At 51.5% G+C, this 13,673-nt stretch overlaps 1 protein-coding gene across 1 annotated transcript in view; it reads right to left on the bottom strand.

The window, feature by feature from the left end:
• Positions 1-657: 657 nt before the first annotated feature.
• Map3k9 (mitogen-activated protein kinase kinase kinase 9) overlaps positions 658-13,673 on the bottom strand; it is a 76,582-nt gene continuing 63,566 nt past the window's right edge. The window contains 4 exon segments of the mRNA XM_028877449.2: positions 658-8,577; positions 9,942-10,754; positions 11,636-11,748; positions 13,088-13,156. Of these exon segments, the coding sequence (XP_028733282.1) occupies positions 8,093-8,577; positions 9,942-10,754; positions 11,636-11,748; positions 13,088-13,156 (1,480 nt within the window). The 3' untranslated portion in view covers positions 658-8,092.

Below are 13,673 nucleotides of genomic sequence, written 5' to 3' on the forward strand. Positions count from 1 at the left end.
GCCCTGCCTATCCCTGCCTTCCCAGCGCTGGCATTACAAGCATACACCACCACGTTCACCTTTTCTTATGTGGGTTCTGGGGGTCAAACTAAGGTCCTCATGCTTGCAAGGTACAACTGAGCTATTCTGTCAGCCTCGCTTCCACCCTTCAGGGCTCTCAGGGACATCTCTAGGAAGTTGTCTGTGAGGCCCCAGCTCAGGCTCCATCCAGTCCATAGTACCCCCCACAGCATCCCATCACAGCACTAACTATACTTTATTAAACAGATTTCTTCGGGCTGGTGAGATGGCTCAGATAATAAGGGGACTTGCTGCCAAACCCGATGACCTAAGTTTGATTCCCCAGAACGCCCCGCCGGAAGGAGTGAAAGGAGCCTTTTCTGTCCCCTGCATGTTAAGCTTCACATCCTTTGCCCCGTACTTACCACCCATCAGCATCCCTCTCTTAAGGCTCCTATGGTCAGTCTGGGGTCTCAAGAGCCCTCAGAGGTCTCTCACCCATGGCTTTTTTTTTTTCCTACAGCATCTTCCTATCACTCCATACTCGTTTCCTATGGGTAACAATTCCCTGGGAACAGCCTGGTTACTTGGACATCTGGTTTAATTAAAGAAAGGATGGGTTAGAACAAGTCACACAGGACCACAGCAAACCAGGAGTAACCATTATGACAGTTTTATTCAAGTCTCTGAGAGCCCTGGTGTTGGGACCAGGCGGAGATCAGCATTACACTGTAATACAGCGGGAGGCTTGGCCGCGGAACCAAGCCTGCCTGGCATCCCTCGTCACCAATGTACAGTACCTCGAAAGAAATGAAAAGAAAAAGCCAAAGGAAAGAACCCGAAAATAGACTTCCTTCAGGACACTTCCATCTTTAAATATTTCTGACGACACACAATAATTTAGATTCCAAAGGAAATGAGGGCTCAATTCGGGACACATGGAGAAGAGGGAGACACTGGCACAGGAAACTTGTCGTTAGATACTGGAGGACAAGACAAACAGGACGTTCACTGTACTTCCTAGACTCACGGGCCCTAAGGGGAGAGAGCCCTAAGGAAGCTTTTGCAGAAAACCAGGGCCCAACCAATGCCTCTCCTGCAACCTGGAAGAGAGCCCCAGACTGCCGTCTGTGGATGGAGCTGTGGCTGCGGACAGATGAGAAGAGAGGGTCAGCGGAAGCAGAACATTAGCGTTCACCACCTCCCTGCTCTGCTGCTGCAGCCGGGTACCAAGGCTCAAGGAGACAGAGGGACAGCGGCGTCATCTCCCTAGAAGACGGGGGCTGGAGTAGGCTTCCAAACTCAAAGAACTGGGGACCCAGGAAAGTGGGGCTACAACGAGGAACACCAGGGAAGCTAGAGCTGGAAACAGGAAAGAGAAACGGAGCCTTAGGTGGTCCTGGGAGCCAGGGCAGCTACAGACATCCCAGTGAGCTCAGAATCCCTGCAGAGGGGAGACACGTGAAGGAGAAAGAGCCTCCTCCATCAGCAAATGAAGTTTGCTGAGCTCTGGGGGCGGGGGGTGGTGGGGGGTGGGGGGGGTGGTGATCACAGGTCAGCCAGGGCACACAATACCTTAGGAAAAGGGTCATTTCAGAACCTACATGGCCCCAGACTGGCCTAACTTCACCTCAAGGCTTTTCAACAGTGGTCTAGAAATGTGCTCCAAGGCTAGCGTCATGTCTTAAACAGATCAGCGACCTGCTTCCCAGCTCTGTGACGCCAGGCAATCAGCATAAACTCTCCATGTCTGTTCACACATCCTTGGATGCAGGCAATACCCACCAACTCTGAGGAGTACTGTAAGACATCATGAAATGTCTGCACATTTGTCCAGACAGAGCCTCCTATGTGGATGATTTACTGGTTTCTTAAGATTTATCATTCAACTCCATACCTGGGCCAGGAAAAACCCATGTCTCATTCTGACAGTAATGAAGAAAATAAAAGTTATGTGCCCGTCATCTCGGCAACTGGGAAATGGAAGCAGGAGGGTCAGAAGTACAAGGTCATCCTGGGCTATACAGCAAGTTCGAAGCCTGTCTGGGCTACATGAGACCCTGCCCAAAGTAATACTACTAATAATAATAATAAAAAATAAAAGCCATAGCAGACATGGCCTTCAAACCGGAGGTAGAATAAATGATTGAGTGAAATGATGATGGAGGGTAACAATGGCAGGAACCTGACACAGGCGTGTGTGTGTGTGTGTGTGTGTGTGTGTGTGTGTGTGTGTGTGTGTGAAGGGACTATTTAGAAGGCTTGCTGGGTAGGGGTAGAGACTGCAAAGCTTAACGTGTGTGGGGGGCAGCAATGACAGAAATCCTCCATTCACTCACTTCTGAGATCTTGGATGAATGACGCTCTTCACTTCTAGAATTCCCAGAGAAGCTGGAGTTAAGAATGTACAGGCTTCTCTCTACATGATCACTTTCCTTCTCCTAGAATACACAAAACCCTGGAAAATGACTTCCAAGAGCTTGAAAGGCAGCCCGAGAACATGAAGGAACATGAAAGAAGGAAAAGTCACCCCAGTTGCAGGGCCAATGTTAAGAACTGGGTGCTTCACCACTGTATTTGAATGCAAGTGCTCCCGGGGGTGACGAGCGGCACTTAGAACGTGCTGTGTGGGGTGGAAACGAGAATAAGACATCACACCTATGTTAAATGTCACAGCCCCATCTGGAGATCCAGGAGACAGGCAGGCAGGGCCTAGACCAGGTTGAGATGAGTGAGGCACTTGTGTCGGATACAAATTTCAAAGGGATGTTAAAAATAAAATAAAATAAAATGTAAAACATCAGCAATCAAAGGCTAAACCATACTTCAATGTCACTTTCTAAAATGCCAAAATTAGTAAAACCACCCATGACATGATCAGTGCTTAGTCTTAAGGCCGTCTTGTGCAGGTAGCAAGGTGGGAAGGATTTCAGGAAGGAGAATAACATAGGACTTTTGAAAGACGGTCTTGAGTGACTGCAAAGCACACCATATCACTTCTGCGGGTCTTCACATGTCAGGGTTTCCCTTACAGCCGTTCTGACCTCTGAGCTTCCACCCGTCCTGCCCTAGTAAGAAAGGCTGGTCTTTGAACACTAGATTTGAATTTCCCACCCAGAGACACCACCTAGCTGTCATGTTCACACCTGGCAATCAAAGGGCATGACAATTAGAAGGGAAGCCAGGGGCAAGGAAACCAGAGCAGCACGGAGCGCCCCCTCAGACAACTCCCCTCAATCACCAGGATCTTCTCTTTCCAACACAAGACTCAAGGGGATGCAGGGACCAAAGCATAAGAAACCAAGAAGGAGCAGTCAGTCCCAGGGCAGAGCTCAAGAGAACCCAGGATCCTGAAAAGGAAGTCTAGGGTTTCCCCAGCAGCTCAGGGAGGCCAGGATGCCTCCAGGGTCCACGACCAGAGACGAGGGACAGAAGGGGCAGTGAATGGAATACCTGGAAACAGTCCACGAAAAAGTAAAAGAAACTCACCTGATCTGCAGAGCCAACCAGGACCCCGGGTCTGGGTTACACTAGTTAGAACCATATTAATTAGCCTTAATCAAACAAGATTCCTGCTGCTGGTTCCCACCCTTCAACTCAGTACCAGAGATGGCCAGCCTCCAAGCAGCAATGCCAGGAAGAGTCCAAGGAGAAGGGCTTTTCTCCTTTTGTGTGCTGACTTTATTATAATCTGTGAACTAGGAAAATAATGTTTTGCCATCTGGAAATGTGTTCCCAACAACAACAACAACTATATCTTGACAAGAAGTAGTGCTCAGGTCAAGCCAAGGACAGTGACAAGAGACACATGACTGAGTCATATGAAATGGCCAGTACTGGCCTTTGACCTCCAATCATACATACATTCATGCTTTTCTCCAAGGGAAGCAATCTTGCATGGTGGAGCTATCTGCACACTGGATGTGGGGCTCTGGCACCACACACTGGAGAGACAGGGTCTTGCTATGTTGCCCCAGATTGACATCACATCTGGAGCTGAAGCAACTGTCCTGCCCCAGTCTGGGTTTCTAAGAATGTATCACTGAACCTAGCTAAGATGGTAGGTTTCACAGTTAGAAGAGTTTTAAATAGGACAGTGAGCATCACCCCCAGCTCACAAAGGGGCTTCTGGGGGCCAGATACTGGCAAATTTATAACTTGAAAATGGACTGCTTAAGTCTCCAGGTTCTTGCCACCCACAACTCCCTGAGGGCCAATCTTAACATCTGCCCCTGAATCTAGTCTGGACAGTCAGTCTTCCCTTAGAGAAAGTCCAGTACTTCAACAGCAAGCAGGACCTGCCTCTCCTCCCAAGCCTTCTAGAGGCAATGAGATGTGTGCTTCTGAACTGTCGGACTGTGCTGTTCTTCACACACCAATCCAAAGGCACATGATCAAATACATACCTGATCGAAAGGTCAGGGTTCTGCATCCATGGTGGGGTACCACTGGACAGATGGACACCTAGGCCCTGAGGTGTCCACTCAACGGCCACCCAGGCTGCAGGGCCCTGCGTTCTTTACGCTGTTAAAAGTAAGCTTGATGTTGATAGGTCTCTGCCTAGCACCCGGCAGGTGCAGCTATGGGGAGTGGGTGGGTGTGGGTGGCAGAGGACAGAAGAGGAAGGGCAAAGGAGAGGAACTTCATGAGTTTCTCACGGGGCAAGAAATGTCGACAACATGGAGCCGAGGGAGGCAAAAGCATGGAGTAAGGGCCAGGTCTAGACAGCCGGCAATGTCTTGTGTCCCTGAGCAATATAGCCTGAGTGTAAAGGGGCTTTGTGAGGAGCCTCAGACTTTGGCACATGATGTCCCATGGGCGAGGGGCCCCTTTCCCAAAGATTCTTCCAGAAGTGGCCCGATTTCAAACTCGTATCAAATGTGACCCTGGGGATGACCCTAAAAGGGCGGGGACAGCTATCCCTATGGTGGCTTTCACCAAGCTCGCTCCCATTTCCTCAGAAAGACACAGACGGCAAGGACACCCAGCCGGCCAGGCTAAGTGGGGGAGGGAATGAGAAACGATGCTGTTGTCACCTGGGCTACATAGTGTGGCAGGAGAGCAAATGCCTGGCCCACGCACTGTGTCAAGCCAACCCCGAATCTCTCCTCTTCCAGAAGCCAAAGGATAAACCCGAGGGAAGATGCCCCAAGGCGAAGGGGGTGAGAGCCGCACTGTCGGCTCCAGCACATTCATCCTGCAAGGGAAGAGGCTGCCCCTCGAGTTGGTAGGGAGCCACGGGGTTCCTCTGCCCTCACAAGGGAAGTATATGAGAGGAAAATATACTTCCTTTTTACAAGGAAACCTGAGAGGGGTCAAGACACAGGACGGAAGTCATGCAAGGAAAGCAGAACAGAGGAGCAGGGCCAACCTGTGCTGTCTCAGAGCCTGGTGGCCAGACTCAATCATCCAAACAGCGTCTGTCTGTCTGTCTGTCTGTCTGTCTGTTTTTGAGACACATGTATCGAATGTAAAGGAAAACGATGTCATCTTGTAAAGGTCAGAAGGAAAAGCTACCCTATTCTGAGTTGTCCAGATGTATGCTATTGTTATTATGACGCCTACCAGACCACAGGGATGTCAAAGAATGCCAAGTTAAGAGCATCCGCCACAGCTTCCTAGAAATAGCAGTAAGGATAATGGAGGCATCTACTCAGTTCCAACTGTATGGATTCCCCAAGGGTAAGCACTGGGAATTGAAGACCTGAGGAGACAGCTAAGATCCTGTTAGCAGCCCCAGGACAGCAGCCGCAGGTTCAGGAACACCCGCTCTAAGCGGAAGGCAAGTCTTTGAGGAAAGGTAGTTGAGAGAAAGGGAGGAGCTGGCTACTGTCACTCGTGGGTTTATTCACAGGGACCAGGCCTGTTCCTAACCATGACCACAGAGGGAGGGAACCCACGTCATACAAGCTGACTTCCTTAACTTTCATCCCATCTCCAGGCTCGCACAAAAAGTGTGGCAGACAGTGGTCCAGCACTGCACAGGTTTGGAGGAACCGAACAGGAAATCCCCCCATCTCAACCCATGCTCATGGCCCTGCTTTCTCTTCTCTCAGGTACCATCATTTCTTTAGCAAAGCCTTCCTCTGTCTGAACATTGGGTGAACAAGAAAAGATCCCACCCATCACTCAATGGCAGGTAGTTATCACACAGTGTATATTCCATCTGCAACACCCCATCTTTCCCAGAAAGATGTCCACAACCAAACACGGACCGGAGAAAAACCCTGCGTGGGGCCGGAGCACGGGCTGGAGCCAGCTGCAGCCCACCTTAAAGCCTTAGTGCAGCCAAGGTGTGCAGATATATTTGCGGCTTGGGAACAGGGGTTTTCAGAGACCCAGAGAGGGGCACAGAGCAGACTATCCAGTCCTCACGAACAAAGCATCATCATTAGGTTGGTTGGGGCTTCTGAGGGGGCTCACAAGCTCTCCTCTCCTATCTGAGGAGTCGGACTGGTGGGGGGGGAGGGGGCAAAAGTAATCTCTTACATCCTCATTTCACAGAACCAAGAGGAAAGATGAGGCTCTACAGCCAAACCCTGGCTGACACCGGCAGCATCGCTTCCCCGTCGAGTCTAGGGGGCTGCGGGGTCACGCCAAAGGCAAATGGGCTCACAAGGAACCGTGGAAACCAACCTCACCCTTCCGTGCCTCAGTTACAGAGACACAGCAGGGATATGAAATCTGTCACCTGTCTGTCCCACGTGTACAGCTCTAACCCATGGGCACCCAGACAGCCAATACGGGAGCCTGCAGACTGACCCCGACACCACGGGGACTGTGACCCCGACCAAGCTGTTACTGTCACGTAAGGGCCAGGGCGCACATACAACACAGGGGGCCCAGAGGAGGTCGACAGAGAAGAAAATATGTGAGAAAGTTTCGACGAAGCTCAGTATTCAAGTTCAGGAAACACATACTAAACCGGTCAGCACTAGCCTCTCTGGTGGGCCTCGCTGTCCAGCTCACATGCAGGGCCCAGCACAACGGCTGTCTGTGCAGAGACAGGTGGCCTTGGTCAGCGCCCATCAGCGGACCACCGAGCACTTGAAGAACTGTATCACGCTGCTGCCTCCATACACCCAGAGTTATTACTAAGGGTTCCGTTTACTTCAAGGGTAGCACAAGGTGCCCAAGTCCGATGAAGAAATCCCCGCTGTTCCACATCCCAAGGTCCAGGACCCACCCCTATATGTTATCCTGACATACTTCGGATATGTCAGTGAGTCACATCGGACCTGCAGGCCACTGATTCCAGGAACTAGAGGAAAGAACAACAGAGTCCCAACAAGACAGGTCCATGCAGGAGCTGTGTCTGACCTCAGACCTGGCATCACTGAGTGCGTCTCCCAAACAGCTATTCCTGAGATGAATATGCTTCTATTCAAACTTGGTGTAGCCATGGCCTGAACCCAAGGGAGTAGATGGAGCCATTCAGCAGGTGTTGACTTCTGCCTCTGTTTCTAAAACCCAAACCGAAACCAAGGAGTGACTCTAGGGCCCTTTCTACCCAACCTGACCGTTTCCCCTGCCTGCCTCCTCTCCTCCCTCCTCACACTCTCAGTTCTCACTGGAATCTGCACAGGTAGGCGGCACCAGGTCTTTCAAGCCCATTGGCCCTCATTAAGGCCAACCTGTCCCCACCAGCTAGCACAAAAGGACTTCGGACACAAGACACTCATCACACACTAAAGGAGACACTGAGTCACGGGAAGACAAGCTAAATCAATCGCAGAACATCAGTACAGAACTCAGGGCTGACAAAGAGACTCCAGGACAGCTCCGGCTGGATGACTCTGCAGTGTCACCCTGAAGGTGAGGAAGACCGGAGGGAGGGTGGGGGACATGCCTTCCTTCACCTACACAGCCAGAGCTGACACAACCCCTCCAGTGAACGTGGAAAAGAGATCCTGCAGGGCAGGAGACCCCCCTGAAGTGGCTGGCCCTGCTTCCATCCCTTCCATCTTCAAAGTGCATTCTGAGTGCAAGGAGGAGGTCTGGATCCCAGGGGGCCTAACTGAGACAGGGCTGTGCCAGCCAGCTCCCTCCATCTCCTCCGGCTTCCCCCTTGCCCACCCTGACCCTTTTCACACTAAGACCAGAACTCCTGCTGGATCTCGTAAGGGGAAGGCCCGTGTGTGTTCAGTTCAGCTCTGCACAGGGGCACAGTGCTATCCTGGCTCTGCCCCTCCGCATCCAGGTCCAGAAGCGTCCGCTCAGCGGGGGGCAGTGGCCCTGCCTGCAAAGGGAGCAGGGCTGGGAGTCCAGGCCGCTCTTCCACAGTGCTGCTGCTGCTGGCAAAGCACGAGTCCAGGTTGCTGGGAGTCTCTGTGCTGGAGCTGTTGGCTGGGGAGGCGCTGCGGGCATGGCTGGGAGACACAAACCACCACGGGTCCAGCCGCTGCCGGTTGGCAGAAGGACGCGGCCGGGGCAGAAACTCCAGGGTCTTGGGTCTCTCTAAGGTGGAGTCCCGCTGTGTGTTCCAGCGCCTCGGAGTTGGGGGGAAGACCACGTTGGGGTCGGGGAGACGGGGGAATTCACCTGGGTCTCGGCTGGGGCTGGGAGTCTTCAACATTCCTGGTCAGGGAGACAACGGGAAAGACATCAGGCAATGGCATCATGTTTCCGGGTGAGATACACACCTTCCCCAGGCTGCCATATGCCTAGGCACGTGGGCCAAAGGAACTAAACTAAAGAGCACCTACTGTGGGTCATGCAGTGTGCTGCAAGGTGCTAGGGATATGGTAGTGAACTAGAAACCAAGTAGCCTTGGGTCAAGTAATAATAACATATGGGGGGGGGGGTCACATGGATAATGAACCAATTTAAAGGCAAAGGTTGGGAAAGGACTTTTAAGATGGTCACTTATGTTTGTAAGTCAAGTTTTATTGGGACATAATCTGGATACACTCCAAGGCTGCTTTCCATTTACAGTAGTATTGCTGAGTAGTTAAAAAAAAAATTGTACAATCCACAAAACCTAAAATATTTACCATCTGGTCCTTTCCCAAAACAGTTTGGGGGTCCCTGGTTTAAGGGAATGCCTGTTGTTCCGTGTTCACCTATGTAATAATCATACGACAGGAAAAGAGCTAGGTAGCAAAAAAAACGTAAAGATGATTCATGCTGTCTTTATTCCCAGAGAGGTCACACACCCGAGTGTAACAAACAAACCTGCAGGAGGAGGAGTCACACAAAATGGTGGGGCACAACTGTCACGCACACTTCAACCTCTCCAGAGGGGTGTGGCCACCTCTGCTTCTCTCACGGGGCTAGGGGATGTTTCTTAGGCAGACTCGGGTCTTTCAGGGAGCAAGGGATCAGGGCAGCAAAGCCCTAGGTTGAAAGCATGAATTCCCAGGAGTCTCTGGGGTCGGATGCAAGGCGAGCTCATGCACGTGGACAGCCACCCGCCGGACATGTCTCCGGGTCTGAAGGGACAGGGGTGATGACTCAGGGAGCGATGGCGAACATAATGGGTGAGTGGCAGCTGACCTTAGGTGTGTCTCTGAGCTCACGCCATAATGGCAGGGCCCAAGCATGCGGCAGAAAACGCCCTTCCTAGGTGTGGTCAAGATTCCTTCCTTGTAGCTGCAGGGTCTTTAGGAATAATAAGCTTGCCGCTGGGACCACTGCCCTGCACCAGAGCAGGGTCTCAGCGTGCCACTGGGTCCATGCTGGCTCTTCCTGCAACTGGCCTGTCTCCTTTCACAATCAGGAGAAGATGCCCATGGTCCACCAGGGCAGAGAGAAGTCAGCCAGCCCTGGACACCCTGCCAATCCCAGATCATATCTCTTGCATGGTTGAGCAAGAAAAGAAATTCAAATTTCTTTGGGCTTATCCAAATCCAGACGTAGAAAGAGAGCCACCTACAAACGTCTTGACTCCCTGGGGGCCACAAAAGAAGCAAAGAGAAAAGAGGAAGTGGCCGCGAACTCACCTGTCCCAGGACTGGGACTCATTCCATTGCTGGAGGGACTCCGACTCGCTAGCGCGGGAGGGCCTCCTGCTGGCTTAAGTGCCCCATCAGAAGGAGTCCGCCTGTGACCACTCGGCTGCGTGGGGGCTGTGAGGGTGACGTGGGTGGGCGTCAGGGACTGGTTGGGGTCTCGCTTGAAGCGCTCCACTCGGACGTTAACAAGAGGGTTGTGGGCGCACGAGGTGAGAGGCGGAGCTTCAACTGGACTGACTGGCATTTCATACACTACGATCTCATCACTGTCAGAGCGCAGCAGGGAGCGGGTCGAGTTGCATTCGGAGATGGAGGAGAGAGAGAGCAGAGTCAAGGAAGCAGAGTGGTCTCCTAGCAACATCATTGGCTCTTCCTTCTTGAAGAGCTTTCGGGAGGGGGGGCTGGTACTCCGACGGGGGCGGCTGGCCCTTTGGAAAAGACCCTCACGTCTCTTCTTCTCTTCCCGGGCTGGTGGCTCAGGCTCCTCTGGCGGAAGCAACGGGCACTTGCCAGCTTCCAGCAAGTCAAACCCTAGGCCCGTGGCTGCCAGAACAGCCCCACAACCAAGCAGAGCCACCTCACAGCGCCGGTGGTGGGTCCCGCTGCGCTTGAGGCTGTTGGTTGGCGTCAGCTGAGGGGTACTGGTGGCTGAGTTGACTGGGGTGGGCTCCTCATGAACTCCATCACTAGAGGGGCCGTCCCCATCCTCGCCACGAGGAAACGGGATACAGAGGTAGGACTGGTTGGGCGAATGCTGTAGGTGACTCTCTCCACTCCCTGGGCCTTCCCCATCTTCATCCTCTGTGAACACCAGATAAATGGCAGAGAAATACAGAATGAAGAGTCCAGTCCTTCTCCCAGCCTGACTCTGTGTCAGAGATACAGGACACGGAACTGGGCATTGAACCAATGGGGCCTGCTCAGTTCTGCCGCACTCAACTGAGACCAACATGGGAAACTTACCTGCATCCCAGGGCCCATTTCTCTACTTGCAGAAAAGGGGATCTGCCTCCTTCATAGGGACTCCTTTGAGTGTGTGTATAATGCCACAGACCACCTTACTCATGCTCGGCAAGTACATTGCCAAGGGGCTATACCTTTAGCCTCATAGGTACTCACTCTAACAAGAACATGCAGTATGCATTCCTACTACACCAGGTAAAAGAAACATTTCAAATATTTTTTGTCCTTAAAACTAGAGGAGCTTTGGATTTCTATCACTATGCTGAGCAACATGTCTTAAAGTTGGTCTGCACAAGAAATGAGAATCCTGTACATGGGTGAAGGGCAATCTGTTCCACTGATGGGCCTATTATGACTTGGAAATCTACAGAGAAAAGAATACCGGGGGAGCTGCCAGAGAACTCAGCCACCGTTCACAGCCAGAGAGTAACACTGGAAAAGCTTGGGAAGGGGAAAGGTCTGCTTCAAGTCCTCATCCTGGCTCACTGCCCTGGGGAGATGATTGCTGGATTCTTGGGGCAGGATAGATTCCAAGGCTATACTACAAGGAAACTATGGTTTACAATAAAATGGAAGGGACAGAAGAGAGGATCAGAGGGAAGGAACAAAACTGAGACAAACCCTACAGAGAATACTAGGAATCCTTAAACAATCCTGGAAGTCTGGTCAAGAATCCTCTAAGGAAACAGGGAGAAAACCAAGACAAAAGCTATACTTACCTATCTCCATAAGGCTGGTGAACCCAGGCAGGGCGGGGCTGCTCCTCGGACCCTTCCCCAGGTTGGGGGCACTGGATGACCACTGTTTGTATCCATCTACCAGGGACTTGAGGCTGAAGAATGAGGAGGAGACTTGTCAGCACTGGCTACTTCTCTCACTCTAGCCTCCACGGGCGTTCGGCAAACGTCTGTCCACTTAATCACACTGAGAAGCCTGGGGAACCAGACAACTCGTCCCGAGCCCACCTACTTCACAGACAAGTGCACATGCTCCAGGAGATGCAAAGCGGTGGTCTAACTCAGCCCCTCACATGCTGTGGAGCCATGGAAAGATCGAGTGAGCAGGCGGGCAAGCGGACAGAGCAAGGACGGAGCTTGCGGAAGGTCTCGTCTGAGCCCTTCTTCAGGGAGAGGCAATGACCCCACAGGATCCGGACACAACGTCACACTCATTACGTTACAAGTACTTCAGTGCAAACACCTGCAGTGCAAAGCAAGCATGGAGCAGATGAACCCGCAGAAATGGCCCGGGCCACTCCACTCATGTTTCTCAGGTTCTCCTTCCACGCTTCTATCTCGCATGCTTAAGCTTCCAAAGCCATTCACTCTTCAAAAGGAAAAAAAAAAAAAATCAAGCAACAAAGCTGCACCAACCCAGTGCACTTGGGACAGACATATATGGGGAAGACACTACGTGGTACTCCAGCCCTCCGTTTATCTGGGCACGGAGACAAAGGATGGCCGCTTTGATTTCAAACCCTGCCATCAGCTCGCTGGGAAGTCTGGCAATTCTCCAGAGATAGAATGGACTCCCCCATCGTCTCCCTTACAAAGGGGGATCTGAGGTCTGGAAGCACTGGTCTTTGCCCTAGAGGGCAATAAAAGGGAGCGTCGAGGAATCGGCACGTTATGGTGGCATTGAAAGCCTAGCCTATCAATCCTAGGGGACTCTGCCTGCTCACCGAAAGCCTGTTCTCTCAGAGCCCCAAGGCACCAGAGGGAGGGAGAAGCCTCAGTTTTCTCCCTGGCCTCAGAACTCTGTTTTAAGCGCTGCCAGGACACTGGTGACTTAAGACACATCCCAGACTCTGCTGGTTTCAAACAGGACACAGAGCTGGAGAGAAGCAAGTGGCTAAACCCATAGCCTGGGCCTCCTGACGGCAATGTTATCACATTTCCTCTAGTACAGGGCCCAAGGAAGCCCAGATCAGCAAATAAAAAAATTGCCAGTGCTCAATGATATATAGCCAAGCGGTCTTCTCTAGAAACAGTATGCAAGGAGCATCCCATCAACTGGGGTGGGTAAACAGAAGGATTTTCCCAAGGTGCACCGGGGTACCGCTCTTAAAAACACAATCAGCTCATCCCTTGCAGTGATGAGGAATGAGAACAAGGAAATGGTAGGGCGGTTGCTACCAAGACAGCTTATGGATGGGTGGAGAGCTGACTCACCCCAAGTGGAAATGTGGAGACTCTGACGGGGTACTTAAGCCATTAGTTTTTTCCCGTCTCTGGGGGGAACTTCAATGAATAAAGAGGATCAGCAAGAGGCAATGGAGACCACCGTCAGCTCACCCTCTCCCATACTCAGACTGCTCAGGCTAGACCAGTCAGGTGGCTTCTCCAATCAGCAAACCCACCCCAGGAAGAGGCTGGATAGCCAGAGGGCACCTGTAAGGGGCTGTGAATCAGAAAATACCCAAGCTGCCTACAGTGAACTATTGTTTCCTACAGGCATGTACTGCTGGATAAAAAGGGGAGATGGGAATTCATTTCGCTGAATTCAAGGTTTTTCTCATTATAAATTTTCTTCAGTCAACAGACACTAAAATTCTATCATGGAGAGATCGCTAACATTTCTGATATCAAAGAGATCTGGACTCAGGTTTGTTAGAATACACTTTCATTTCTTCAATAAGAATTGAGAATAATGAAAAAAGTCAAGGCATGTGCTTCTTAATTGCCTCAAAAGTCTGCAAGGACAAATCTATGTAAGGAGAAAGAAAAGTGTAAAGTTAGCATTTTGTAGTGTAAAAAG

The sequence above is a fragment of the Peromyscus leucopus genome, chromosome 14 (genome assembly GCF_004664715.2).
Source record: "Peromyscus leucopus breed LL Stock chromosome 14, UCI_PerLeu_2.1, whole genome shotgun sequence".
NCBI lineage: Eukaryota > Metazoa > Chordata > Mammalia > Rodentia > Cricetidae > Peromyscus > Peromyscus leucopus.